This window comes from Branchiostoma belcheri, unplaced genomic scaffold, assembly GCF_001625305.1.
Source record: "Branchiostoma belcheri isolate BF01 breed outbred unplaced genomic scaffold, Haploidv18h27 scaffold103, whole genome shotgun sequence".
NCBI lineage: Eukaryota > Metazoa > Chordata > Leptocardii > Amphioxiformes > Branchiostomatidae > Branchiostoma > Branchiostoma belcheri.
In genome coordinates this window covers 257,168-284,767 of record NW_017802414.1, presented here as the reverse complement: position 1 = coordinate 284,767, position 27,600 = coordinate 257,168, and the positions used below count along the sequence as shown (strand labels likewise).

Sequence of the window (27,600 nt, the reverse complement as noted above, 5' to 3'; positions counted from 1 at the left end):
GTAGCTACGAAACAAAAACCCAAACTTTGCAAGTAAGCATTCTATAGATTATATATTGTTCTATATTACATATGAATTTCAAGTACAGAACCATTTTGGTTTGGAATATTTGACAGTTCAAAGATAGCACAAAATGACATATTATCAAAATAATGAAAACTGACCCACTTTAAAAGACAAGTGCGTAGCAACAAAACAAGAACCCAAACTTTGCAAGCATTCATCTGATACCTCTGTAGTGGTTTATTATGCAGTGTAAATTTCAAGCAAAACATCCTCCCCTTTTGCTTTGGGACTTACAGTGCTTCAAAGTTGGGCAAAATTTCAACTTTTTTACACCCTTAAAACTGTGTATTGTATTCAGAGTGCCCGAGACCTCAGATTTTACTGAACATTGACTTTACTGCTATTTTATTTTTATAAGTTTAGGCATTGCTCTGGTCAGTACAATTTGCTCTTGTCGTTATTCTAAAACACTGATCAGTTCTAGTGCCCTGAAGTTAGCCAATTTCCATGTTTTGTACATGCCAAAATCTGGACAAATGGCCTGAAAACTTCTTTGGCCCGTTGCCATGGCAACGGGGGGTTCCGAGCAAAAAGAAAGCTATTTTGAGGGGTTATGTACCAAGTACTATCACTGTGCAAAAAATGAGCCAAATCGATTTTTTGACCGGTGCCACCATTGTTTGACCCTTACAGACATTTGCTCTTAAAAATGGACTCTATGTCATAGTCAAAACCATGAAAAATAAGGAGTTTTAAACACATTTAACTTTCTTTCTTTCGAATGTTAAGTCTTTATACCTTCACTGCACAGCTGAATTGTCAGGTTTCTTTAGAATACAATAAGAGGCAGGTCAACTCAAGTATTTTAAAAAGCTGCAGTCAAAGCATGACATGATACAAGGATTTTACCCCCTATCGCAGTGGGTCAGTCCATCCAGTAAAAACTATTAGTGATCAACAGCAAGGGGTCACACTTTTGGGGCAGATTTTAAAATATTATATTCTTCTGTCTTTTTATCAGAAAAAGGTGCCTTTCTAAGCAAAATTTGATCACGAAAAAGTTATCTAAATGAAGTTTTAAAACTTGTCTCTTCTGCTCATGACGAGAAAATGGCCTATGTAGGGAATGAATGTTCACTCCCACATTTCCCGTGGGTACATGTCGTCACTAGGTGTAAGTAGTAAGCAAACTTATCACGAGCTAAGCTATAACAACAAGGGTGTTGCCGCGTCTGTTCTACACAAAGAGCCCTTTTTCAAGTTGTTAGGTGGATTGCCTCAATATATAACGTTAATTACATACATATCAACAGGACCGGTAATTGACATTTATTTTGTTTGCATAAAGAGAGGAAAACGTGGTCCAAGTGTTTACATTCTGGCAATTATCTGGCCGCTGTCCGTCCTGCCCGTTTGCACAGGTTAAAAGGAGAGTGCGAATTTGTCAAAGTAAAGGTCAGGTGTATTTGTTTTATGTTTAGTTCAAAAGATGTTTTCTACCTTCGTACAATGCTCCATATGTACTTGAGTAATCGACTTTTCATCTACAGGAAATGAGGTTTAAACACTTACATGAAGGGTAAACTTCTCTGGTCAATAGGATTGAGCAAACAAGACAAAGACGTTGTCGGGTGTATGTGTACGTGTCATAATCGATTCAACAGGTGTTTTCTACCTTCGTATAAGGCTCCTTTGATCACCTTAATTAAGTGCACCCCCGGCTAAGTTTGCTCGTGAACGCCATGACGATTTTACGTGAAAGCCACTTTGTTTAAAAGAACAACACCCTGTTTTTGTTTTTTTGGGAAAGCGTGTCCAAGTTTCTACTACCATTGAATAGCCTCCGGTGCCGGTGCTATATAAGGACCCCGTTCCCTCTGGTGCGCCCATTCCTACCTTCAACTTCGTGGCACGTCCAGCCACGAATCACTTCGAGCCACAGACAAGCACGAGCTACCCGAAGTCTGATCTACCACACTACGTCTGAGCACTACGTATACCGCGGTGAGTGGAATTATCTCTTTTTTTTCTTTTTTAACTCTTTTACTAGCTATACTGCATTTTATCATTTTCGTACTGTATTTGATACAGTATGACGATTATATCTCTATAGACTTTGTTTAATTACACCCCTATCCCCGAGATTCGGTTTAATTAAAAAAAAGGCATTTTGTTAAAACTACTTTTCACAATAGTCTTGTTAAGACGGCATTTAAATGCAAATGTGGGATCTGTTTTAAGGGCATTGTCCCATGCAAACAAGCTTATTGCGGCCGCAAGATTGGGCGCATGGCACCGTACTGGTATATTGTTTCGCCGATCCTAAAAAAAACAACTCACGACTCAAAATCACCAGAACTGACACAGGAAATACCACGTGGAGCCTTCGTTAGTTATGCCGATCCGCCATAGAATTCAAGACTGTACAATCTCAAGAACCGGTGCAGCATTTAGCTCACGCTGTGGTATTTTTATATCCACCGATCCGTGAAATACCTGACGAGTTTTACAATCTCCTTATTTTGTTCTGCTATTTACAAAAGAGTCGACGACTAAATAATCTTAAGAAACGACACAGGATGGTTTTACCGATCCGTAAAAGGACCGATGAGTCCACAATCTAAAGTTTAAACGCAAGAAATTTTTCTTTTAACTGTGAACGAGATGACATCTCTCGATGATTTGAATAACTGATCCTAGGGTGGATATTTAGAATGAACTGCCCGGTCCGGTCCGACGACGGTTATGGTGCGGAGCAAGTTTTTCTGTGTGCGGTTGCTCCTCACTCGCGTTTTCAAGATTCAAGATTCAAGATATCTTTATTGAGCGATCGCAGTGAAAGTATCACTGAATTGCAGTCAATTTACAGACAATTTGTTTAAAAACGCTCACAAAGACATATAATATTGCACATAATTCTGAATCCTTTGGTTAAGAATACTTGTTTGCAAGGAAGTATATTACTACTCGTAAGACTAAGATCTTTTAGTTACAGCATAAAAACGTTTAAAAATGTACACGCAATATTTGGAGTTATTCAGTTTCTCATGGTTAAAAGTAAATACATTCAATATACACAAGTTAAGAGTTGTTTGATTTCGCGATGAGCAGTATAAACGAAATTTACAAATGCCAGACATTATATATGGACGGTTGGGGATGATTATTGTCCGTATTTGTTCTGTAATGAACACATGTATGGGATAGGGGGATTACTGTAACTGTTTGGTCTGGCCCGTGGGCAGTTCAGTTTCTGGGAGTTTCTGGTTGCACGGCCTGAGACTTCTCTTCTCGTAGGGGGTAGCCATTCCCTGTACTCTGGCGTGAACAGTGTTCTTGCGAACTTTAGACATAGCTGCTCTCTTCCACGATGGTCAGATTTGGGCCCAAAAGTCCCAATCCGCTACTATGGAGATCGAATCCCCCGAACCCGCGAATCTTGTTCGATATGACGTCATTCGAATAGAGCGGGCGTTCGATCTGGGGTTACCCGCGGTCATTTACAGTAAAGCCGCTACAACCGGCTACTTCAAGCCCTTTTTTACTTGGGAACCACGGAACAGGAAAAATCCACCTTTCCACAAATATGAACCGTTTTCAAAACATTACATCTATGCCGTGATTTTATTGTGGATATGTAACATGTAACGAAGCTACTGCCGTCATCGTGGGTGACCTTGAAGGTCAGAATTCTTGTTGACGCTGTTATAAAATCCAGGTCCCCATATCCAAGTGGCACAGCACGCGTGCAAACATGGTATTTTAACCATTCCCAAAAATCGCTCAAATTACCTCATTGAGGTCTTGTTTGGAAGAGCAACGATTTCCGCAGATTTCTGTCTTAGGGATTTTTTTAATATGGCCGCGATTATGAATTATCGGTATTTAAAGTTAAAACACTGCGTTTTTAGCTCTTCTTTTGACTGTAAGTCGAGTTTTAGTTAAAAAATAAAAAAATCCTAAGACAGAAAGTTTAAATTTACTGTAATATCTCTAAAAATCCAAAAATCTAACCTTATTTTTAATTTTCGGGGCCTCTTAAAATCAGTTGTTTGGTTCACGTGAACCCTTTTTGAAATCCGAAATTGATCTCATTTGGAAGCAAATGTACACAAAGTGGAGCAAAGGCAGTGCAAGAATAACATTTGAGGTAAACAAAATCACTTATTACATTTTATTTTGACGAGTATTTACTCTCCAATTACTTTTGTTTATTTTCAAATTTTACCCGTTACCCCCGGGCCGGCCCGGGACTCCCGCGCGGCCACGTTCGAACACGTTCTGTAACCCGATACCTCCCTAGTAATGCGACTTTTAGCCTAGCAACCGACCGCCGTGTTCTTTCAGCTAACGTAGTCAGTTCAAGGCGTTGAAGTGCACATGAGTATGTTGTGTATGAGTCCCCGAGGATGATACGGCACGCACGTTTCTGTAGCCTTTCCAGTTTACCAACTTGGGATTGTGTGAGCTGGTACACCATACTCCAGTATGGGCCTTACGTAGCCAGTGTAAAGCGTTGTCAAGTCAGTTGTAGACAGGCTGAATTTTCTTAGACGTTTCAAGAGGTAGAGTTTCTTGGATGCTGCCCCTAACATTGAGTTGACTTGTTTGTCCCATCGGAGGCCGTTTTGTATGTGTAGTCCTAGAACCTTCAAACAGGGCACAACAGCTAAAGGTGTTTCACTGATCTGAAGTGGGGGAAGTGGTGGAGGATTTCAGCTGAAGTTTACATGCATGGTAAGGCATTTGCGACTGTTCAGCAGCATGTGATTAGTGTTGGACCAATCATCCAACTCGTCTAGATCATGTTGCAGAGTGGAGAGGGCTGGTACAGGGATCTAGACTCCAGTAAATTCATGTCGTCCACGTACTTCCATGTCGGGGTGTTAGTGTTGCTTGCTGCATCGTCAATAAGATTCAGGAACAGAATAGGATGGAGTAGAGTTCCGTCCTTTGGCTACCCCACAGGACAGGCTGTTCCCAGCTGGAGAGCACTCCACGATAACGCACACACTGTTTCCTGTTGGAGATGAAATCGCAAATCCAAGGAATCAGTTCCCTCCTCAGGCCCTTGTTCAGGCCCTTGTTTCGAGATGACTGCGTGGTGGTGCACTCGGTCGAACGCCTTGGAAAAATCAGTAGCGACGACAGAGCAGATGGTTGACGGAGTATCGGTATTACTACATAAGGTGTCCACCAAGTTGGCTCAGAAATCCACATATAGGTCGGCGTGTTTCTCGTAATCATGTCAGTTTTTAAGTGTGACTAAATGTAATTATTAAATTAAGGAGACACAAGATATGATGAATCATGTTATTTTGCTACCAATTGTTCCTTTTGTTGGCCTTTCTTGATCTCTTATTCGCCATAAATCTTTTATGAAAATTTCAAATATTGCATCCCGGTATGATCAGTTCGTGGAAATTGATATATTATACCCGTTTTTACAAAAAGCTGATTAATACTGTATTAAAAGTATCTAGTTGTTTAAAAAATATAACCATTGATAAAAACTAATAAACGTTACATTACGAGTCTTATTTTGTAACATTGCCGGCGTCGATGTTTTCACCCTGATTCCTCTTCCGGCATTTAGTGTAACATCGGTAACCCTTTGTTATTTTGACTTTACCAGCGCCATTTTGGCTTCCGTATTATTGCAAATTAGCGCATAAACCGCCAGCGTTTCTTGAACGCCACTTGAAGAATTTAATATTTTAGCCATCCAGGTGATTTAACACTATAGTTGTCTCTTTTTTTTCCCTTCGGACGTTGTTTCCGAGATCGACAACACTTCTTGGGGGCGGACAGAACCAATGACGAAAAATGGAAAATTTCGACTAGAATGCCGCAACGAGTTACTAAACAATCACTAATCACACTTGACTTACAACACTTTTTGTATCATAATTTTAGAACATCGATATTATTACAATGACCTGTGTTTAGCCCGTCAGGGCATAAATTTACTATCGGTCTTTCATTCCTAATAAACGACTTAAATGTTTTTGCGAACAATTACATGTGGTAGGAACGTTTATTCGAGAGTTGAGATCAAACATAAAGCCAAAGCCGCGTCTTTCTCTCGGAAACTGTAACAAGTGGACGAAGAAGGTTGAACTTTTTTTTTTAAGTTTAAACCCACTTGGCTGGGCTGAACAAAAACCAAGGAAAGTGTCTACATTGTTTGCTGCTCGAAATTAGAGGGCGCTTGGAACGCAAAGCTAATAAAATGGCCGCTTGGGCAACGAATTTGAACACGTGTATGTTTGTTTGTTTTTAAACAAAGGGCCGCTAAAATGTGCTCTCTTCTACATCAAAAGCCTTGTTATAGCTACAAAACATTTCAGAAATCCCACGCTGAATCTTAGAGCCAAGTAAAATATTTCGAGCCATATCAGGAGTTGAACAAGACAGAATTTGACAAAACCAAGACGACCCAAAATGCTTAAGTGCCGAAATGGAATATGGGAAAATGTTTTTTAAAATCAGAAAACTATGTTCAAATCTGTTCAAATCTTCTAGACAACTAAAGTCTGAGAACGTAGCTGAATTTCTTAAAGGCAGATAGATATTACCTTTAGGCCTTGTTTTTTTTACGTCATTAAAAAAAAGAGTCTTGTGGGAAAAAAGTCAACGACCGGAAATGACTTTTGCACATAGGTCGCATGTTACCGCAGTGGGGCTACGAGTTAGCTTGTTACTTCTTTATTTCAACTTAATTTCATAACCAACACATTTAATTAGTAGGTTTCTATTTTAGTTTTTTTAGTTTTCGAGAGGTCAGAGGTCAACACCTCCAAGATGGCACTCCCTTTACGAGTCCATCACAGGGGACGCAATGCAGCCGGCTCTGTATGGGGGTTTCGCGAGTACAGTAACACGACAGCGCGTGGTTCATCTGTTTCCGGTACGGTGCGGTGTGGGAAACCACGGAGTTTGCGGGGCACTAACAACAAAATAACACCGAGCCGAATAAGACAAGACATTCTCACACGGGCACCTATAGTACAAAAGTAAAACAAATTCAACCATTAAAGTAAACTGCTAACGGGAACGTTATATCAACTATAAAGCAGTCATAAGAACATTGACCTACAGACACTCATGCAAAGTAATCTTAAAGTAGACCCTATGGTGGCTAATATACGGTATTAAAATTGGCCTGACAATTATATATCAATTATCCAAGTATTATCCAATACGCCACCAATCACCAACTAAAACTCAGACATGTGAAGTGAAACTAGCCGCTTACAACAGAGAGTGTGTGTGAGTGAGAGTTTCTGCGCAATGGGGTCGTGTGGCGCAGTCGGTAGTGCGTTCGATTCACACCCCAGAGGTCGCGGGTTTGAACCCTGCCCATGTCACCGATCTTGTGCCCTTGGGAAAGGCACTTTACACGACTTTCCTCACTTTACTCAGGTGAGGAAATGAGTACCTAGCTTCGGCTAGGGACGTCCCTCGGATAGGACGTTAAATGGAGGTCCCATGTTTGGGAGAGCCACACCCACAGCACTTTTCGAAAAGAGTAGGGGACCTTCCGGGTGTGAGTGGTTCAAAACCTTACAGTCCGGTCTTACGCATCGTGTACATGTACGCACATGTACAAAACTGGTGTGTTACGCCTAAAGGCGGTTTACCGGTTATGCGAAACAAAAAATGCATTGTATGTGTCTGTGTGTAATTGATAGAGAGTCAGTGTGCGTGTTGCTTTTACGGTGTCACACTCTGTGCAAGTGTGTGTGTGTGTTTGTGCAAGCGCGCGCGCGCGCGCGTGTGTGTGTCCATCTGTGTGTGTCAGTGTGTTTCACGTATTTCCTCATACCTTGGTTGGCATTACTAAAGGAACTGTGGATGGCTTTACATTATAACTATGTAAGTTGCTCTATGAAGGGCAAAGTTGATTTGGGACGTCGCAGTGTCTTTCCTTGTGAACTTACCGTATTAGGATACGGCTTTTCACGAAATGAACTTTTAGATAAAAACTCATTAACTTATATCAGAGATGTACTTTGTTTATCGTCCAAGTTCAATTTGGTTGTCTGAGCCCAAAAAAGAATTTTCGCGTCGAAATGAAAAATCGCTTTTAAGCAATGACCGATTTTTACAAAATTAACTTTTTGGATGTGGTCTGAATAACTCATGTCAGAGCTGTACTTTCTTTGTTGTCAAAATATGATTTGGTCATGTGAGCCAAACAAAAAAAGAGCATTTTTCGCGTCAAAATAAAAAGAAAAATTGCTAAGGCCACACCAATTTAATTTGTTTTTTTTTTCGGATTTTTTAAATGTCACAATATGAGCCATGAAGTAAACATACCAGGCTGGTTTAAAGTTAAAACAATAGATAAGGCCACACCAGTTTAATTTCTTGGTTAACGGATTCGCCCGCTTCCTTTTGTTTTCCGATTTGCAAATAAAAATTAAAAAAAAGTAAGGATCAACTGCAAAATGCTAATGTTTTACCCTAAACAGTTGAAAACAGTCTTTTACTTCCTACTTGTTACAGTTATCCCATCTTTCAATGCAATGGTATCATTAAAAGTTCAAAATTCATTGTTTAAATTTTGAACCAGCCTGGTGTGTTGACTTAATGGCTCTTATCGTACCATTTTTGGTTATAATAGGATGCCTAAGCCTGTTTTTATTTTTTTTCGCCCGCCCGCTCCATTATTTTTCTAGAAAAATCTGTTAACCAAGAAATTAAATCGGTGTGGCCTAATGAACTTTTAATGAAACAAAATTGCATTGTTACATTGAAAACTTTAAGAACTAGGAAGAAAGGGACATTCCACGGCGATCAATTTCTAGGGTAAAGTTTCCAATTCTACGGAGTAGTATCAGGTTACCGGGGTTCATCGCGCGGCTTCTGTGGAGCCAGTAAATCTTTTATAAACAATAATAAACAATTTCACGGGGACTCTCTTGTCTAAATATGATAAAATCCGCACTCGGTTGGGTTAAGGCAGCCTATGGCATACTATGAGTAGTATTTCATACATATGCCTGTAACTTTGGTAGCTTGGTCGCACCACAACTAAACTTCACACATTTCTAGTAGTACTTGAAACACATGAAATTAAGGTTATTTTGTTTTTACTACTTCTGGATTTTTGGGTTAAAAATCAACATTTTGGTTAAAAAAAGCTGTTTACTTCATGGCTTTACGCGCAAGCGGTAACAACACCTTTCATCATGATATTTTACAAGTAGAAAGCCAACCTCCTATTTATTATTTTTGTCCGAGGCTATTTTGTTTTGAATGACAGTTACATTGTTTTTTTGGGCCAAAAACGACAGAAACAGCTATTTTTCTGTCATTTTTCGTTAAAAAATCGCCACAGTTAAAAAATATCGACTTATATGCAAAATAGCCTCGGACAATTTTGATAAAAAAGTGATAATACGTAAACCTGGATTACTCTAAAGATCAATTATGCTGTTTTCAGCTGCGCGTAAAGCCATTTAAGTCATACTCGTGAACAAAATGCGTAACAACGCGGGTTTACAGGGGAAACATACAAATGACCGCCGGTAACCCCGAATTCGAATACGCGTTCTATTCGAATGACGTCATATCGAACATGGTGGAACATGATTCGGGTTCGAAACATGTATGTGGCAATCGTGCAGACACACGCCCGAACTCGAATATGAATATCAGCTTAGGCTGCCTTAACCCAACCGAGCACCGCATATACCTAAAACGTTGTTGGTTGTATTACAATGCTTAAATGTGTGTGACATCACTCTTAACGCGCCGAATGCTTATTCTAGAACAATCGACGTCAATAACCAAACAACTGATTTAACCCGTTCCCAAATCTTTGGGCGTGTGAGCTCAGAAAAGAATTTTTCGCGTCGAAATGAACAAAATTGCTAAACGATGCCAGATTTTCACGAGACCACCTTTTTGGATGCGGCCCAATTGACTTATGTCAGAGATGTTCATTGTTAAAGTATCATTTTGGCGTGTGAGCCGAGAAAAACATTTTTAACTTCCGATTTTCACGAAACCACTTTTTTTGGATGTAGTCTGATTGACTTACTAGTATATTGGAGATGTACTTTGTTGTCAAAATATGATTCCGTCATCTGAGCCGAAAAAAAAACATTTAAAAAAAAAGTAAAATACATGTATTTAAACGATTGAGCCAAAAAGCCTGCCTTTCAATACTTGAACAGCATGAATGCTAAACCTGGACTTATCTTCTCTGCCAGCTGTTGCTTATTAAATCAAGTTTCTTAAACGTTTAACCCTAAGCAGTACACCTGGGGTTCGCGCGGACCCCAGCACTATATATTGTGTAATATTTTTTTTGTTTCTAAAAATTTTTTTCTGAAATTGTAGGTTATTGTCACCCACAAAGTTGTCTCTCAATACAGTGCAGAAAACTCCGTTTCTACCATTTGTAAAAAAATATATCTGATTTTCTTTTGGGGTCCGCGCGGACCCCAGCCGGCTTTCGATCATAATGAATACACTGGCGTTCTTATACATTACCTTATTCCCGTTTTTATATGTTTCTATGCACTCATCGTATGTCTACCGAGTTTTCAGAGAATGATGTAGTAATAGAATTGAATTTTAATAACTTTGGTGTAATTATAACGTCATATGACGTCAGAGCTAATAATATAGTCCGCCATATTGGATTTTGACCAATGACGTCATCAAATTAGCATATTCTATGCATATTAAATGATTTAACTTACATTGAATTAGGTAAGATGTTATTGATGTTCGAAAAGAAGTGTAATTTAATATAAAACTCAGAAATTTTTTATGTTTAAACCAAAATTACTTCTAATTTAAAAAAAAAACTGCCTGCTAGAAACCCGTTGCCATGGCAACACAAAAAACATCAACTTACTAGTATTAAACTAATATGAACTTTTTCCCAGAGACATTTTAGGAAAGGTCTCCAAATTTGATACTTCTAGCGCAAGCCGTTTAGCCGCTCTCTGAGATCAAATTTGGGCCTCAAAAGCCCCTTCAGTCTGAAATGGGTTTAAAAATCGGGTATTTCTTCTTGTCTTCTTTTCTTCACCAAAAAATAGAAAAAGTTCAAAATGTATGATTTTTGTATGTAATGTGGACACAGAGGTTCCCACATCAGTTTGCAAAACAATTGAGCTGGTAGCATGTTGATAATTTCTAAAAATTAGCAAAAACTGTTCTGGGGTCCGCGCGGACCCCAGGTGTACGGATTAATCAGTCCGGGAAGGTGTTCTGTTTAGGGTTAAAGCATAATGTGTACCCTATTCTGCAGTTACCGGTTTAGTAATATACAACACTTTTTAGCAGAAAGTGCAATGCCCCGTATTCAGTCTGCTGTTTAAACAGTCTTTCTTGTAATCTCCAAGCAGATCTTTTGGTGGCTGCAAAGACAGAATCGAATTGCCCAGGCCGTATTCATAGGACAGACTGTTGGTGGCGAAATAGTAACCGTCTGGCCAATATTACTATATTACTGTCTTGGCAGCCACAAAAAAGTTCTGCTCGTAGATTATATTTCGTGCACACTGTGCTCGGAGTCACAATTGATCCCACCATTTACCATACCTGTGTCCTTATACCCCCGTCACATTGTCGACGAGCTTTGGCCGTATTTGTCAATCGCCGAAAGATCGGCCGATTTTGAGATCGACCGACGATCGCGCGTATTTTTGGCTTGAAAATCGTCGCGGTCACATTGTGCGAGGCTCGGGCGATCGCTTGGGAATACATCTATGATAATAACAATTAAAACACAATCATTTCGAGATCTCATCAAGACCTACCCACCTACAAAGTATGAAGACGATCAATTTAAGGCTTCTTGAGTTATCGTGTTTACAGACCGACACACAGACACACACACGAGCGCCTCTAAAAACATAACCTTCTTGGCGAAGGTAAATATCATTCCTTTATTAGTGTCTTGTTACTCCGTGAAGGAGGTCAGGACCTCCGGACGGAGTGTTGTGAAGAGCTGATTTTTCGTGTTCGCAGTCAAAACACTGGGTTCTCTTTGTGTAATCGGCACGCAATTTTATACGCCGTCTGCGGGCATGCCCGTGTTGATGCACAAATGTGTATTTTTGCCGTTGCTGCTTTTGCGGTCAATGTAATATTGCAGACGCACCCCTACAATTACGAGGCGAATTGGAATGGTCCAGAAAAACGCGATGTTTGGAATAGCAGTGGGGGCTGGAACTTCATGCAGATACGGTGAGGTTCTGATAAGTGGTTCCAGATGTTTTTGCCCGTGCTTAAGAGATGGCAAGTTTTTTTGGAAGATATTCGCAGTCAAGACGCATTCTTCCGTACATCGCATTTCTGTGTAATGTCGCATGTGGTGTGGCATTATGTCCGCGATGATGCACGTCTTTTTATTTTTACCGTAGCTGTTTTGATATTGGAGTAAATGCTTATTTTTGAAACATCCCCATGTCGTTGAAATGTTATGTGACCGGTTGTAAGTCGGTCAGGCTGATGGGGACGGAAATGTGGGGTGGTCAGAAGTCAACATTACAAGCAGCTCTCCTGTAAACATGGCCAATATTTTTGAGCAACCTATGAATGTGTTCTGCCTCGTGGTCGGATGTCGTTTTGGGCTGGTAAACCGCACATAGATCGGATAATTGTATGATTTGCTAGTTGTAAGTGCGTCTTGTAGTAAGAGTCGGTATAGGAAGAAGTAGCCTGTGTTATACAATCATGATTTCGACCGGAGGCTAATGACCCCCACCCTGGCAACTTCGGCGGAAAGTCAGGCTTAAGGAAGAAGCAAGCTCGAAAACACGTTTTATGTGTGTGACGCGCCATTTTTGTATTAGCCGTGCCTGTTCTGTTGTCTTTCTACTAGTAGACATAAGCGGTAACTGGTGATATGGCTGTTTTATATTATGACCAGTTGCGGATGATTGATACAGGAAATGCGGGCTGTGATGCAAGTGTTCATTGATGTGCAACTGTTACTAATTGCAGGGACTGCGCTAATGCCGACTGGTTGTGGCTTGGCCAGTCGCGCTGTCCTGATACACCGCGAATGTTGGGCATTATGCGAGTGTTCCTTGTAGACAGCCCTGGAGTCATTTTTTCGCACATTCCAGTAGCCAAACCAAAATACGTGATGTACTGGGGCAATCATGCTTTCGGCCGAAGGTTAATGACACCCCCCCCCCGGCAACACCATTGACAAGACAACAACAGAAAAATACAGCCAGCGAACTAGCAAGGTACTAAAGTAACACCAGGGTCAGAACACGCTTCCAATCAGAAATTATCACACTTCACAGAGAATTGTCGCCAATGGCTACTTCTCTTTGTTGCAATATATGAAACTTCACGGAGGGTTGTCACCTATGGCTTCTTGTTATCTATTAATAGAAAACATCCTGTCGGAGGTGGGCGCAACGGCACCAGAAACCCCCAAAACTAGCCTCGGACAAGTTGATTCCAAATACCCAAAAAATAATTACACAAAACTAACGACCCCTGGTCTAACATTTTACAGGGTATTATGCATTTCTCAGTCTACCAACCATGATAAAAAAGACTGGATAGTCAAACATAGTCACAGAAAACGTTGACAAGCAGTGTTGATTTGCTCTGTTTCAGAGAGAAGACCCATCATGAGGGTACTCGGTGTCATTCTGCTTGGATGTGTGCTTCTCCTTCCAGCTACCTGCTCAGGCAAGTTTCATACACTCTACACCTCTCTTATATCAACAGAGAAAAACGTCCCTGTTGTTAAGTGCTAAAAACGTTCAGTGTTGTCCAGATAGGTTCAACATGGTAAGGACTCTGAAAAGATAAAACAATAGGCACAAAGAATTTTTTTACTGTGAAGAAACTTCATTTTTCATCCTGTAGATCTTAGCAAATTGAATATTTCTAAATTAAAAAAAAAACTATCAGTTTTCATAATGGCAACTGTTTACATCCCACAATGCCGTTAAATGGGAGATATGTGCAGAATTCTTAAAACTGTTGCAAATCGTAGTACCGTTAACAGCAGTTTGTTTTTAACAACAGCCATATAGTATAAAAGTAGAGTTCAAAGTACTAACAATTTTACCTAATGATATAGCTAACACTTAAAAAGAGAGAAAAACTACCAACAGACTACTATATATGGCTACCCTCTAGATTCCATGCAAGCACCAAAATGCCTCCAGGAATAACAGCATTGCGTCGATGTACCAAAGGTTTCATCAATGGGACAAGAATCACTAGATAGAACAAGCATATATATAATCTTATAATTGCCCTCCGCAAACAGCAGCTACTGCCGTGGACAAGCAACAAGTTGAAGAGACGTTAGAGGATCTCCTTTATGATCTCCAGAAACTCACAGGTAGTTATCATGACAGTCCTTTTATGTATCCCATGTGAATAATTTTGAAAACGGTCAGATGTTTTAGGTAGCACTGGAGAGTTGTCGGGAAAGCATATCAATGGTTTATTCGCATCTTTGCAAAGATTTGAATGAAAGATGGCCACCCAAAGGCTGAAATGGTATCGGGACATCACAGTAAAACAACATACCATAGCATTAATAGCACAACACGCCATTCTCACGGTGGTCCATTTCTAGGGTAAAGTTTCCAATTCTACGGAGGGGTATCAGGTTACCGGGGTTCCACGCGCGGCTTCCGTGGAGCCAGTCTTAACGGTAGATATTTTTGTTAAAACAATAATAAACAGTTTACGGGGATTCTCTTGTCCAACTGTGATAAAATCAGCACTGCATATACCTGAAATGTTGTTTTTATTACAATGCTTAAATGTGTGTAACATAATTCTCAACGCGTCGAATGTTTATTCTGGAGCAATCGACGTCAATAACCAAACAACTGATTTCAATATCCCAGAAAATCCCACATTTTTGGTTTTTAAAGAACAGTATAACAAAATTAAGATTTGAGTTGGACAGTTTTATTAATTTCAAAGGTAAATTGTTGCTAAGGTCGAAAAATTCGAAAAAAAAATGCGTTTTTTTTAAACTTCCAAGACCGGTAATTCCAGAATGCCGCCATCTTGAAAGAATCTGTCCGACACAGATCGAGATTTTTGTCTTGCATACAATTTTAAAACGTTTTTGAGGTAAATTTTATTTGTTATTGTTGCGGTTTAAATACCATGTTTGTACGCATGACAGGTCGTGTGAGTAAGTGCAGGGGTAACTTATATACTTGTAAAAAAACAATTACAATCGTTAAGGTCACACACGATGACGGCAGTAGCTTCGTTACATGTTACATATCCACTGTAAAACAGGGTATAGATATACCCCGAAATCGGTTTATATTTGTGAAAAAGTGGATTTTTTACTGTTAGGCGGTACCCGTGTATAAACGGGCTTGAAGCCGCAGGTTTACTGTGCATGACCGCGAGTGACCCCGGATCGAACGAACTTTCGGTTCGATTGACGTCATATCGAACATGATTCTGTTCGAATGACGTCATATAGAACATAATTTGATTCGAAAAAAGGTCGGAATACTTGGACCAAAATTTGAACATCGTGTCTAGCCATCAAAATAGTTAACATAGCATTACATTGGCATACATGTAAAACCAACAATCGTTTCCAAGCGTATGTTGACATCGTTTCAGGTAAGCATACAGACCAACATAATGGTATCAATGAAAATGCCTTAAAGATATATATATATATATATATATATATATATATATATATATAGGAAAATGTGTCAGTGTTTAAACAGACGGATGATAAAGGGTACAGCACTATTATGATCAGTTCTGCTTTAGGGAGTGTTCAGTTTATAAGATGGTCTGGTTTGACGACCACTTATTGGACCTGTAACATGTGGCAGAAAATGACGGAGCTGTTTAGACCGGCGAAGAGAGTTTGCAAAGTTCTTAGATGAAGACACCGTGACTGAAGAGTAGGTAGTCCAAGGTAGGAGCAGCCCTTAGTGCAGGATGTGTACTTCGCACCCAGTATTATGTGCATCGCTCTCCTTTTAACCTTCTCGATCTTGTTGCTAAGCTCAGTGGTAAGTCCAGAGTGCCAGACGGGGACAGCGTTCGCGAGAACTTGGCGTATATAGGACACATACACTGTAACAAGGTCCTCTGAGGAGCTCGGTTTGGTTTAGGCAGCATAGGCGTATTGAAAAGTAGTATTCTATACAATATGCTTGTAACTTTTGATAGCTTGGTCGCATCGCAACGAAACGAAACGTCTCACAGTTTTAGTTGTACTTTAAACGCATTGAATGAAGGTACTTCAGTATATCTACACCTGGGTTTTGCTTAAAAATAGCCGTTTATTTCATGAATTTACGCGCAGGCGGTAATAACACCTTCCATCGTTATATTTTACAAGATGAAAACCAACCCCATATGGTTATTTCTGTCCGAGGCTATTTTGTTTAAAATGAGTATTTTGTCTTTTGAGTATTTTGGTTTGAAAAATTGCCCCAGTAAGAAATCATCCAAATTTATGCAACATAGCCCCGGACAAATTTAATAAGAAAGTGATAATACGTAAACATGGATTACTCTAAAGATCAATTATGTTGTTTTCAGCTGCGCCTAAAGCCGTTTAGGTCATAGTCCGTGAATAAAATGCGTAACAACGCTGGTTTACAGGGGGAACATACAAATGACCGCCGGCAACCCCGAATTCGAACACGCGTTCTATTCGAATGACGTCATATCGAACATGGTGGAATATGATTAGGGTTCGAAACAAGTCTGTGGCCATCGTGCAGACACACGCCCGAACTCGAACATGAATATCAGCCTAGGCCGCCTTATCCCAACCGAGAGATGTAAAAGTGTTCCAGTTTACGAATTAGGAACAGGCACTGGCTGAATTCACAACAAATGGAGTCGACGTGGGAGTTCCATCGCAAGTTGGCCTGGACAAAAACGCCCAAGATCTTCATTCCCTGCACCTGTTGTAGTTCGATACAGTTTATTGAAAGGGGAGGGGTTGCATACGGCATATTGTTGAAGAGGATGTGTAAGACTTAACAGTTAGCGGGATAATTTTTTTGGAAGTCATTAGACCAGTTCACCAGGTCATTCAGATCCTTATGACTGTTAGACGGTGATGGGATTCAAATAGATTCAGGTCGTCGACAAACCTCAATCTCTTACAGGCAGCTTGGCGAGCTGCACCGTTGATCTAAGCGATGGATATCAACGGGCCAAGTAGCGTATCCTGAGGTAGGCCACAAGAAACGGTGACATTGTCAGAAAGAGTTCCATGGTACCGGACCGTCTGGCGCCTGTTTATCAGAAAGTTGGCTATCCACCTCACAAGGCAGGGTCTATGGCTTAGATCTAACAGACGATTAATGACAATGGTATTGCACGATCAAAGGCTTTGATGTAGTTACGGTGGTAAAATCTGGGCTGCAAAGTTCCCACATGTCATAGAATCCGAACTGTATTCGATCGTGTTCGATCTGGGCAATTCGAATCGAACCCGCGTTCCATTTCGGGGTCACTTGCGGTCATTTACAATAAAGCGGCAAAACAAGCCTTTCTTCCTGACTGCCTCGCAACAGATAAAAAAAAAAAACATTTTCTATAGATACAAACAGTTTCCTGCACAGTACATGTCCACTTTCATTTTTGGTGGGTATGTAACTTCTAGCGAAGCTACTGTCTTATCCTTAGGTGACCTTAAATACTGTAATGGTTCTTAACACCTGTACGAATAACACAATGCAGACTTTCGGGCGATATGACATGTCTGCAAAACTCGTTCAAACCTGGAAGCATGGAGAGTCAAACATACCCCATTTACGGCTCAAAATTACTGTCACGGTTGTCCCGAAAATCGTGTTTTAGGGATTTTTGAAGAACTAGAAGAAAAAATCCCTAAAACATGATTTTTGACCTTATTCCTAGTCAGCGAAAAACATAAAAATCGAGGATCTTGGGTAATATGCGTAGCCAGGTTTGAACGAGGTATGCCTAAAAACGTGACATGACTTGTGCTCGGAAACCCGAAAATAATCGTCTTTCTGAGCGAAATTTTTAAAAAACAGTGATTTAACATAAAAAGCTAACATTTAAAGGATGTTAGGACGATAATTTTATTTTAATTTGACAAAATTGACCACTAAATACTACTTGTTTCTTTTCAAATGTTTTACGGGTAGTCCAAAACAGGCCAAAATAGCGTCTTGTAACCCGATAAATTTTTAAACGCGCATAGCAATGGGAAAGAATGCCGTAGTGACAGACCGCCGTGAGTTTGTAGCAACTAGTGAACATATTGTGCCAGGGTTGTCAGTGGCCTTGAAAATCTCGTTGGCATTTTAATAAGCAGGAACTATTGATCGATATGCAAATCAGTGAAGACAATTTTTTAGATATAGATGGTGCGTATAAACGTGCTTTTCTGGCAACTCTCCAGTCGCACTGACAAAAGGTAGTGGGTGCTACCTGAACTGTAACAATCTAATACATTTTCATTTTCTACAACCTCTCTTCCGTGCAATATGTAGTATTAATTTATTGGGACATTATATTTTATGATAAATCCATTGGGTATCAGTGGATTCAAACTATTTACACTTCGGGTCAACTTTTCTCAAATATATCCTATATACATATAGCTTGGCCTAGTCGTACATACAAGTACATAAATTGCGAAACTATATGTAACCCAGCTAGATTTTGTACTCATTGTCTCCACACCGTAATAGCTGGCGACACTGTAGCAAGCGACAGTAAGAATGGCGGAGAAACGAGCAAGCTGGAGGAGAGCCTTCTTCAGATACTGCAAGGTAAAATTCATGGTTTTTCTTAACCCTAAACAGTACACCTATATATGCTGTAATATCTATTTTTGTTCCTAAAGATTCTTTTCTGAAATTTCAGGTAATTGTTACCCATAAAGTTGTCCATCAATACAGTGCAGAAAACCCAGTTTCCCCCGTTTTTAAAAATTTTTATATCTGATTTTCTTTTGGAGTCCGCGCGGACGCCAGCCGGCTTTCGATCGTAATGGATTCAGTGACGTTCTTATACATTACTTTATTTCCGTTTTTATATGCTTTTATGCACTTATCGTATAGCCACCAAATTTTTAGACAATGGTGTACTAATAGAATTAAATTCTAACAACTTTGGTGTAATTATGATGTCATATGAAATCAGAGCTAATAATATGGTCCGCTATCTTGGATTTGGACCAATTACGTTATCAAATTAGCATATATTATGAATATTAAATGATTTAACTTACCTCTAATTATGTAAGATGTTATTAATTTTAGAAAGGAAGTGTTATTTAATATAAAAGTCAGAACATTTTCATGTTTAAACCAAAATTACTGATTTTTCCAAAGAAACTGTCAGAAACCCGTTGCCATGGCAACACAAAAAATCACTTACTTATTTAACCAAAATGAAATTTTTTCCAGATACATTTTAGGAAAGCTCACCAAATTTCATTGTTCTAGCTTAAGCCGTTTAGGCGCTATTTGAGATTAAAGTTGACGCGGGCCTCAAAAGACCACTCAATCTGAATAGTGTTTAAAAACCGTGTTTTTCCCCTTTTTGTCTTTTCTTCACAAAAAAAAGGAAAAGGTCAAAATGTATAATTTTTGTACGTAATGTGGAGTCAGAGGTTTACACATCAATTTGAAAAACAATTTAACTGGTAGCATGTTAATAATTTTTAAAAAATCAGCAAAAAACTGGTCTGGGGTCCGCGCGGACCCCAGGTGTACAGATTAATCAGTCCGGGAAGGTATACTGTTAAGGGTTAAGATTGTCCATCTGCACACATAGTAGAGACACATATAGTAGAGACAGCTTCAATCATGCAATTAAACCTCGCTTCAATCTTGAAGTGGGTTAAAAATCTGTTTAAAGATAATTCCCTAAAGTCCTGTAAACGTTAAGCGACGGTCACAACCCGCCGTACGTGCTTCTGCGTGCTGTCTACGTGCAAAAACGTGGGCAATCGTAGGGCATCCGTGCGTGGTGAGTACCGCCTCCGTACGGAATCCTACGGATTTGGGAGCACGCAGACACGCCGTAGAACTTTAAGTGCATACTTTTTCTATGTGCGGTCTGTGGATTTACCACCCGTGCGTGCGAGTACGTGCGACGCGCGTGCCCCGTACAGCCTATGAGCGTGCAACGTACGGACTCCGTGAGTCTAACTTCACTATTCTCACATGCAATTGCTGTACGGACAGCGCACGAAGCACGTGCGTGCCACGCACGGTGCTTGCGTCTTCCGTGCTTACTCCTAACTTCCCAGTTGACCTGGTCAATGACCACGCAGAACACACGTGCACCATACCAGGTGCTCCTGATCTCTACAGTATATAAAGACAACTTGACGGGCGACTGCCAACTCGTCTCAAAGATGCCCAGGAAGGCTCAGAAGAAGATTACCAACAAAGACCCAAAGAAACGGGCCGCGGAAGACACCAGGGCGGCTAGTGATGATGAAGTTAACAGGGGGTGCACGCACTTACAACGTGCGAGTGAGTAAGGAAACCGTGCGTACGCCGCACGTGTAGGTAAGGCCTGTACGCGGCAACGTAGCAATCGCACAGAGATCGTGCGTTGTAAGCACGTACAACTCATTGAACAGATTAAGCATTGATCACTAACTATCTTGCAAATTCAACTCCTCCCGGCCACATTTGATCTATTGATTGTAGTTAGAATTTTCGCCATACGTGTTGAATCTGCAGAGGACGCCATTGGTAATTGTTTATTAACTTCTCAATTGCTCAGTTGCATTGCAGATATTATCGAAATGGTGAGGGACTGGTAGCAAACTAAAGAGAATCCCTATTTTGGCAGGGAAAAAATCCTGGTGTTCCCTAACCACAGTATGGTTTGTCCCCAACTGTGGTTCCCTAACCACGGAAGGGGGCAATTCACTGTTACCAATAAAATAAGTTAATTGGTACCAGATGTCCTGTGTCCATAAAATCGAAACAATGTGATTTATTGGTGTTTTTTTTAAAACTATGAAGAGACAGGGCGCAAGAAATAAAAATAAAACAGATCAAGGCATTCTATTATGACCCAAAAAGGTACGGTAGTAGCCATGAAGTCAACACACCAGGCTGGTTTATAAGTAAAGCAACGAGTTTTCAATTTTTTTTTTTTCAAATGAACGATTGCATTGAAATATATAATAACTGTAACAACTATGAAGAAAATGACAGTCTTCGACTGTCAACTTGGGCCAAAACAAGAGCGTTTTAGAAGCAAAACTCAGAAATCAGAAAAATGAAGTCAGAAAAAATGAAGCGTGCGAATCCGTTAACCAAGAAATTAAATTGGTGTGGCCTAAAGGTATGATGGTAGTGATGATGTAGGCAACATGCTGGTAAACCTATTGGTTTTGCCACGTACACCTTTGTGGTTTATGGCAATTTGTTGCTTGTATTCCCTTCAGAATTTTCGTCTGCTTTTAATGACGGGTAATGATGCTTAGTTGTAAAAGTTTGCACAAGAATGGAACTCACCATAAATTTAGTCATGAGTAATGACGCTGCTAGATTTCAATTGGGTTGCCATAAGGCCATGTTGATTTGATTATATGGATGACATCCTCCGGGAGCCCCAAAACTGATGCGCGCGTGCGAATAAAAAAAAAGTTTTGCTCTTATCATTATGAAATCTACGTGGTCATGAGGGTTGAGCAAATGGCACAGAATATGGTTTGGCGAATAATCTAGTCTTCAAGTTAATTTCTTTACAATATCGTCTTTTTTCGTTTGATTTTGGCATTCTACGACATTGGTATAGTTTTTATTAATTTTTTTTGTAACTTATGGTATATTTTTGCTCATTTTGCAACTGTTTTGTACGATTTACAGTGTGGTTGAAAACTTTTTTTTTTTGGAAATGGCCGAAAATTCATGCGCGCGCGGATGTCATCCATATAATCAAATCAACATGGCCTAAACTGATACAGTTATTTTACAATGTTTGTCACAGGAGTAGATGCTCCTGGCCCTGAGGACGATGCAGAGACTCCTGTCGTTGCAGACGAAGATGCTTTCGACCTTCGCAGGGTCGCTGAAGATGTCAAAACTGGAGATTGTGAAGGCCACAAGGTAATTGGGAATATCAAGGGAAAATGGCAAGCAGGTTAAAAAGTTGGGTTAAGATATCACAAAGTTGACCTGGCGTGCTGCACCTGGTACTATTTACTTTCAACACTAATGTGAGTTTTAAAATACCAGTAGCATTATATTCGCTTCAAGTATAATTATTATGAAAAATGTAAGCTTGTCATTGTTGGATATACTTTATGTAAACTACAAGTTGTCTTTACTACAGGAAGTTTTTAAGTTGTTTGCTGAAAGAGTGAAATTGAATGTTTTTTCACAGTCAGGAGAACAGTGGGGCTCATCTGATCACGACAACTGTATCTGTGGAGGATCAGTCCGCCTCTGCTATCCTGTTGTCTGTCTTCCTGGTTCTCAGATTAAACCTGACTCCAAAGGCCTCTGGGGATGTGAAGTTGATTCTTTGAAAGGAGAACTGACAGGTATCATTAATTCATGATGTCGTTAAAACACACATTTATTTAACTTCTCCAAATGCCAATGTGATCCTTTTTCAGAATCAGATGTGCCAGCCCAGTCCACTTTTCGATCATTTATACTGACGGTAATGTAGAAAGTATGTCAAATGTTTACTAGCTAGCTGTACAATTGCTTAAAATGCATTTCATCCTGACACTTGCTTTGTTGCTCGATAAAAACAAAGGGTGCCGGTGGCATCTACTCTTCTCCTAATAGCAACCATTCAAAGACTGACTACATCTTTCTGCATCTACATGATTGAATGCTGACAGATCTGTTGTTGCATTTCAGGATCAGCTCATGAGGTGATCGGAGGACAAGAGGTACTTACATTACTACTGAGGAGTCAAATACTGAAATGGCTCATTTTTGTTGGCCATGTGTTCATCTCTTTCTCGTAATCCTTGCTGTAAAGAATCATTGCACGAGAAACCCAGGCAGAGGTCGGAAGATGGGAGTCGACCTAATAGGCTCGTGCTTTGTTGATATAAAAGGCTTCAGGCTGTAACTCTTTAATGTTTAACCCTAAACAGTACACCTGGGGTCCGCGCGGACCCCAGCACTATATATTCTGTAATATCTTTTTTGTTTCTAAAGATTTTTTTCTGAAATTTTAGGTAATTGTTACCGACAAAGTTGTCTCTCAATACAGTGCAGAAAACTCCGTTTCTACCATTTATAAAAAAATTATATCTGATTTTCTTTTGGGGTCCGCGTGGACCCCAGCCGGCTTTCGATCATAATGGATAGATACACTGTACTGGCATTCTTATACATTACCTTATTTCCGTTTTTATATGTTTTTATGCACTCATCGTATGTCTACCAAGTTTTCAGAGAATGGTTTAGTAATAGAATTAAATTTTAATGACTTTGGTGTAATTATGACGTCATATGACGTCGGAGCTAATAATATAGTCCGCCATATTGGATTTTGACCAATGACGTCATCAAATTAGCATATTCTATGTATATTAAATTATTTAACTTATATTTAATTATGTGAGATGTTATTAATGTTGGAAAAGAAGTGTAATTTAATATAAAACTCAGAAAATTTTTATGTTTAAACCAAAATTACTTCTATTTTCAAAAAAATAGCCCGTTGCCATGGCAACACAAAAAAATCATCAACTTACTAGTATTAAACTAATATGAACTTTTTTCCAGAGACATTTTAGGAAAGGTCTCCAAATTTGATACTTCTAGCGCAAGCCGTTTAGCCGCTATCTGAGATCAAAGTTGGGCCTCAAAAGCCCCTTCAGTCTGAAATGGGTTTGAAAATCGGGTATTTCTTCGTGTCTTCTTTTCTTCACCAAGAAATAGAAAAAGTTCAAAATGTATGATTTTTGTATGTAATGTGGACACAGAGGTTCCCACATCAGTTTGCAAAACAATTGAGCTGGTAGCATGTTGATAATTTCTAAAAATTAGCAAAAAACTGTTCTGGGGTCCGCGCGGACCCCAGGTGTACAGATTAATCAGTCCGGGAAGGTGTACTGTTGAGGGTTAAGGCTTTAACGTATGTGGAGCCTTGAGGCTTAAATGTAGTAAAGATAAAATTTGTATTGTATGTATATATGATTTGTCATTTTATTAATCATATCGTTTGCTTATCTCATTCCTACAGTATATCCACACACAAACTCAGAAATTTAACAAAGTTTTAAATCCATCATTACCGTACTAATAACTTGAATCAAGATATATGGTCAAAGGCTAAACATACCCAAGGCATAGAAAAATCGATGTTCTGAGAAAGATTTCTAGATGGCGAAAACGTAGAGTTATATCACCATATGATATCACCATACGACAGTCACTTATTTTGTTTCGCAGGCTGGTTCTAATGAAAATGTGATAAGAAATGGCAGTAAACTGTCAAGGTCAGACAGATTGCTTTGGATTCCTTACCTAGCTTCGGAGCTTGAATAATTATTTCAACTTAATACACTTCTTATTGCTTAATTGCATCATATCCCTTACGTCTTTTCCATTTTTGTATTGTCATGTGAAGTGCGCATATGTCCACCCATCCTCCTCCTTTTCGTCTTAGCAGACGCTCTGCTCAACGTCGATGGACTCGTCCGTGTGCGGCCAGCCCAGCTTTACTCCTGCAGAGTTTCCCGCAGGTTGTGCAGGTGAAAGCGGGTGTTGCAGAAGGATGGTGTCTTTTTTGCCTTCTTGTGGTCTCATTTTGGACCAGGTCATCTTCCAGTTTCTTGGCACCTTGGCGAAGTGCATACCGCCATGCAGTGCGGTTTTGTGCAAGGTGCTCCCAGTTGGCACCAATGTGAAAAAGCTTCAGGTCCCGCTTGCAGACATCTATGAAGCGGAGCTTTGGGCGACCTCTGTCGCTCTTGCCATCTGCCAACTGACCATACAGTACTTGGTGTGGTAGACGCGAGTGGTCCATGCGAGACACGTGACCCAACCAGCGTAACCTGCGCTGCTTCAGGATAGGATACAGACTTGTTGTGCCGCATCTTTTGAGGATCTCCAGGTTAGAAACTTTATCAGACCATGAGACCCCACAAATCTTCCTGAGACACCTCATGTGAAAGCTGTTAAGTTTCCTTTCTAGCTGGGCGTGAGAGGCCCAGGCTTCACTACCGTAGAGCAGCGCGGACAGAACACAAGTTAGGTATATTCGCACCTTGGTGTGGATAGTCAGATACTTGTTATCCCAAGCGCGACTTTTCAGCTTTCCAAAGAGGTTGGCAGCTTGACCGATTCTGGTGTCAACTTCACGGTTTAGCTTTTCGGAAGTGCGAAGTGCGTCATGTGAAGTGCGCATATGTGAACGAAGCACTAATATGGCTTATGTATTGAGGTTCATGGCGTGTGGAGTTCTGATAACCCCATGCAGAGACTTTTTTTTTCAATTATGTATTACATATTGGATGCATACGATGATTTATAACTTTAAGGGACTTGCCAAATTACATCTTGGAGAACAATAAAACGCGTAAAAAACTTAAGTCCATTTTAAGTACCCTCATGTCGCCCATGAAGAGCCCAAATTATTTTTTTTGATATTGTTTTACGCCTTTACAAGGAGACACAAAATACCAATAGCTTAGCCCGCAGAGATGCGTCATCTAATTTTTACCTGATTTATCATCGTCCAAAGTCCCCATAAAGACCCCGATTAGATGATAGTTTTAAACCAGTAGACGTCACTCTCTCCAGCTACAGTATAAACATTCACCAAAGCCACTGCCCATGTGATATGATACCCCTTAAAATTGACTAAAAGTTAGAGAAATTAAAATTTTGCTTTAATTGGTTCCAATAACCCCCTAGCACATCCTCCTAAAATCAATATTTCATCTTCATACCTTCAACTCTATAACGAAAAAATACCTGGAATGTTTTAATCATATGGTTGTTCATAGTTAAATGCCTATTATATTTATAAAGTATAAGCCGTTTTGGCCGACCTTTATCTTTCGAACTTTGTCTTGTTTTGCCTGATTTTCTCGTGCAATGACTCTCAAACACGATACGTGACGTGGTGCTTATTAGTTTTTTTGTTTCTAGCGGGCGGTTATAACGGCTGCGACGGCTGCGGCAGCCTTTGGCGTTTTCACAGACATCCTTGGCATAGTCGGATTCGCGATGGACCGCTACGAGTCTGCACAAACGACCGCACAGCTGAACGAAATACAGGATCAGATCCGGGAGCTGGACGAGAAGGTAGACGAGTTGACACGAAGCGTCAGTGACCTACAGCTGGGTCAGGAGTACCTTCAACAAGTTATTATGTATGCCCAAAACGAACAACTCCTGAGGAACATGCTGCATATTCTTGCTAGTATCCGGGCCAGTAATAGCCAATATGTGGGCAGCGATCTGCAAGGCTGGGCAGACAACGTTCTCAGTCATGGTTCAGAAGGAGTCAGAAATGTAAGTACACATTTCATCAGAAACTAAGAAGAGAAAATTCACGTAACAGTTGCCAATGGGCCATGCTGTTTTCTGTCGGTGACCGCATGGTTGTCAGAAGAACGCCCCAGTCCTAGTCACATTATTGTCATAAACAAGTTACCTCTGTTGCCTCATCTAGATGTGTTCTTCATTTGAGATGCACGGTAATGCATACACATGAAAGATTAAAGTTAAAATAGCTTAAAGGTGGTTGATTCTGTTCTATGTCTTTTCTAATTTCACATTTAAATATTTCTTTTAAGCTCTTTAAAGCACGATGTTCGTGTGATGTATGGTCATTGTAAACAAAGGATCGGTAGCCAAATGATTATAAAGCCATCCGCAGCGACTTGAAAATGAATCACCAGGCTCCTCAGTAGTATGTTTGCTTCAACTTATTGTCTTGTACTTTTGCAGATATTGTTAAATCTGATGGAAATGGTAAAGCCACACTCATCACTCTTTGGTGGAAAATCTCTGTTCGAAGTATATCGTGAACAAATGAATAATGAAAGGGGAGACCTGGAACAGGATATGATAAAGGTATGCATCATTTTCCTTTTTTTACTTCAGGTCGACTTGCGACTTGCACAGTTCAAAACCACTGCTAACCATGTATTTCTATGATTTCACTACTTTTTCTATCTAGTAATTTATCCTAGTTTGCTCCCTGTAAAAAAATGTCAATAAAAGTAATTTTATGTTAATTATGGGTTCACCACACCACGAAGTGGTGGTGAACCCATATTGCTTTTTCTGATGTTTCTTCTCCTCCTCCTCCTTCTTCTTCTCCTGCCATTTTTTAAATGGATTCAGCTTCTTCATTTTAGGGCCCAAGGTCCTGAAATTTGGTACGGAGGTACAGTGGGCAAATACCCCTAGGCGTTTTTAAATTATTGTGATACAGGCTTTTAGAATGGTTTTATTTGAGTTTTTTGGCTGTGTTATAGCAAATGTATTACTGTGTTAGTGTGCCTTGTTTACCACGTTTGGGCATGAGTCATCACAATGGAATGCAGGGCATCAACCAATAGGCATGCAGCTTTCCTCTATTCTTCTTGCTGATTGGCTGTTGGGATTTAACTTGATCAACACCTGCACAGAGCATTTC

At 40.0% G+C, this 27,600-nt stretch overlaps 1 protein-coding gene across 1 annotated transcript in view; it reads left to right on the top strand.

The window, feature by feature from the left end:
* The first annotated feature begins 1,864 nt into the window (after positions 1-1,864).
* Positions 1,865-27,600, top strand: part of LOC109475599 (CD209 antigen-like) — a 30,885-nt gene continuing 5,149 nt past the window's right edge. The window contains exons 1-9 of the mRNA XM_019776306.1: positions 1,865-2,010; positions 13,615-13,689; positions 14,279-14,353; positions 18,696-18,776; positions 21,967-22,085; positions 22,363-22,522; positions 22,851-22,882; positions 26,103-26,468; positions 26,907-27,032. Of these exons, the coding sequence (XP_019631865.1) occupies positions 13,629-13,689; positions 14,279-14,353; positions 18,696-18,776; positions 21,967-22,085; positions 22,363-22,522; positions 22,851-22,882; positions 26,103-26,468; positions 26,907-27,032 (1,020 nt within the window). The 5' untranslated portion in view covers positions 1,865-2,010; positions 13,615-13,628. The remainder of the gene's footprint in view (positions 2,011-13,614; positions 13,690-14,278; positions 14,354-18,695; positions 18,777-21,966; positions 22,086-22,362; positions 22,523-22,850; positions 22,883-26,102; positions 26,469-26,906; positions 27,033-27,600) is intronic.